We start from the raw sequence: 1,420 nt of genomic DNA on the forward strand, positions 1-1,420 counted from the left end.
TCCATTGCTCGTCAGCGCGCTAGGAGCGGGGCCGACAGGCTGCTCGGGGTATGGCATCCCCGGGGGCCCACCCTGGAAATCTTCGCTCCTCAGCCGCTGCAGGCTATAAGGTCCCGCCGCGCGTAAGCGCTCAACTCTCCGACCCAAGGACGTCGAGCCCATGGCGAACGATGCTCTTCATCGACCCGACGGCGAGGCGAGGGCGGTGGCTGCCGCAGGGAAGACTCCATTGCTCGTCAGCGCGCTAGGAGCGGGGCCGACAGGCTGCTCGGGGTATGGCATCCCCGGGGGCCCACCCTGGAAATCTTCGCTCCTCAGCCGCTGCAGGTTATAAGGTCCCGCCGCGCGTAAGCGCTCAACTCTCCGACCCAAGGACGTCGAGCCCATGGCGAACGACGTTCTTCATCGACCCGGCGGCGAGGCGAGGTGAGGGCGGTGGCTGCCGCGGGGAAGACTCCATTGCTCGTCAGCGCGCTAGGAGCGGGGCCGACAGGCTGCTCGGGGTATGGCATCCCCGGGGGCCCACCCTGGAAATCTTCGCTCCTCAGCCGCTTCAGGCTATAAGGTCCCGCCGCGCGTAAGCGCTCAACTCTCCGAACCCACGGACGTCGAGCCCATGGTGAGCCGACCGTTTCGAACGGGGAAAAGGGGTCCTCTGGCCCCACATCGATCGAGGGGGGTTTAGATCCGCGGAGGCACGCACCGCGAGGCGAATCGCTGCTTTTCCCCAAGAGGTTAACCTTCAAACCACCGAGTAGGTTCGGGGCAGGGCCGACAGTCTGCACTGGGGTATTGCATCCCTGGTGGGGCGACCCTGGAAATCTCTGCCCCTTTCCACTCTTTCGGTTGGGCCTCTCGTCGGGGCGAGCGTAAGTCGGCAAGCAGACGTGGGAAGAGGCTTCTTAACGGTGACACTCCCTTCGTGAGAGAGGCAGGTACTCGCCCCGGACCCCCGGTCCAAATCTGCTCGGGCCGGCCGGCGTCGGCACTAGCCGAAGGCCGCCCACGCGAAGCCAGGCGATCCGAACCGAGGACGCGCGGAGCACCGGTCCCGCAGGGTTGAAAGCTGAGTAGCAGCGCCGTAGCTTCCCTCCCAGCCTTCCCCCGGACCTGGCGCCCGATCCCCTCCGCTCCTCTCTGCGTTGGCGGGCGGCGCTGCATGGGTACGTCGCGACGGCTCCTATCGTCTCTCTCGCTTAACAGTGGGAGAGGTGGTGGTGGAGCCGTCCGACACTCGAGGTGCTGAAGTTGAGCGTCCAATGCTTTCCTTCTATGCGCAGCCTACAGGAGCTGTCCGAGCTTCGGAGGTGCTGATGGAGGTGAGAGTCGAGCGCCACTTCTTGGCTGATCTGAGTGGGGAAAGCCAGCGACTGCGAGAGGGAGGGGAAGGAAAGGCTTTTTCGGGTCCTTGGAAGGGACC

The 1,420-nt window shown here is 65.3% G+C and overlaps 1 protein-coding gene across 1 annotated transcript in view; it reads left to right on the top strand.

Annotated features, from left to right (window-relative positions):
* The first annotated feature begins 385 nt into the window (after positions 1-385).
* The window catches only part of LOC140106831 (transforming growth factor beta-1-induced transcript 1 protein-like), a 17,557-nt gene continuing 16,522 nt past the window's right edge, over positions 386-1,420 (top strand). The window contains exon 1 of the mRNA XM_072131481.1: positions 386-421. Coding sequence (XP_071987582.1) covers positions 386-421 — 36 coding nt within the window. The remainder of the gene's footprint in view (positions 422-1,420) is intronic.

The sequence above is a fragment of the Engystomops pustulosus genome, unplaced genomic scaffold (assembly GCF_040894005.1).
Source record: "Engystomops pustulosus unplaced genomic scaffold, aEngPut4.maternal MAT_SCAFFOLD_18, whole genome shotgun sequence".
Taxonomy (NCBI): Eukaryota; Metazoa; Chordata; class Amphibia; order Anura; family Leptodactylidae; genus Engystomops; species Engystomops pustulosus.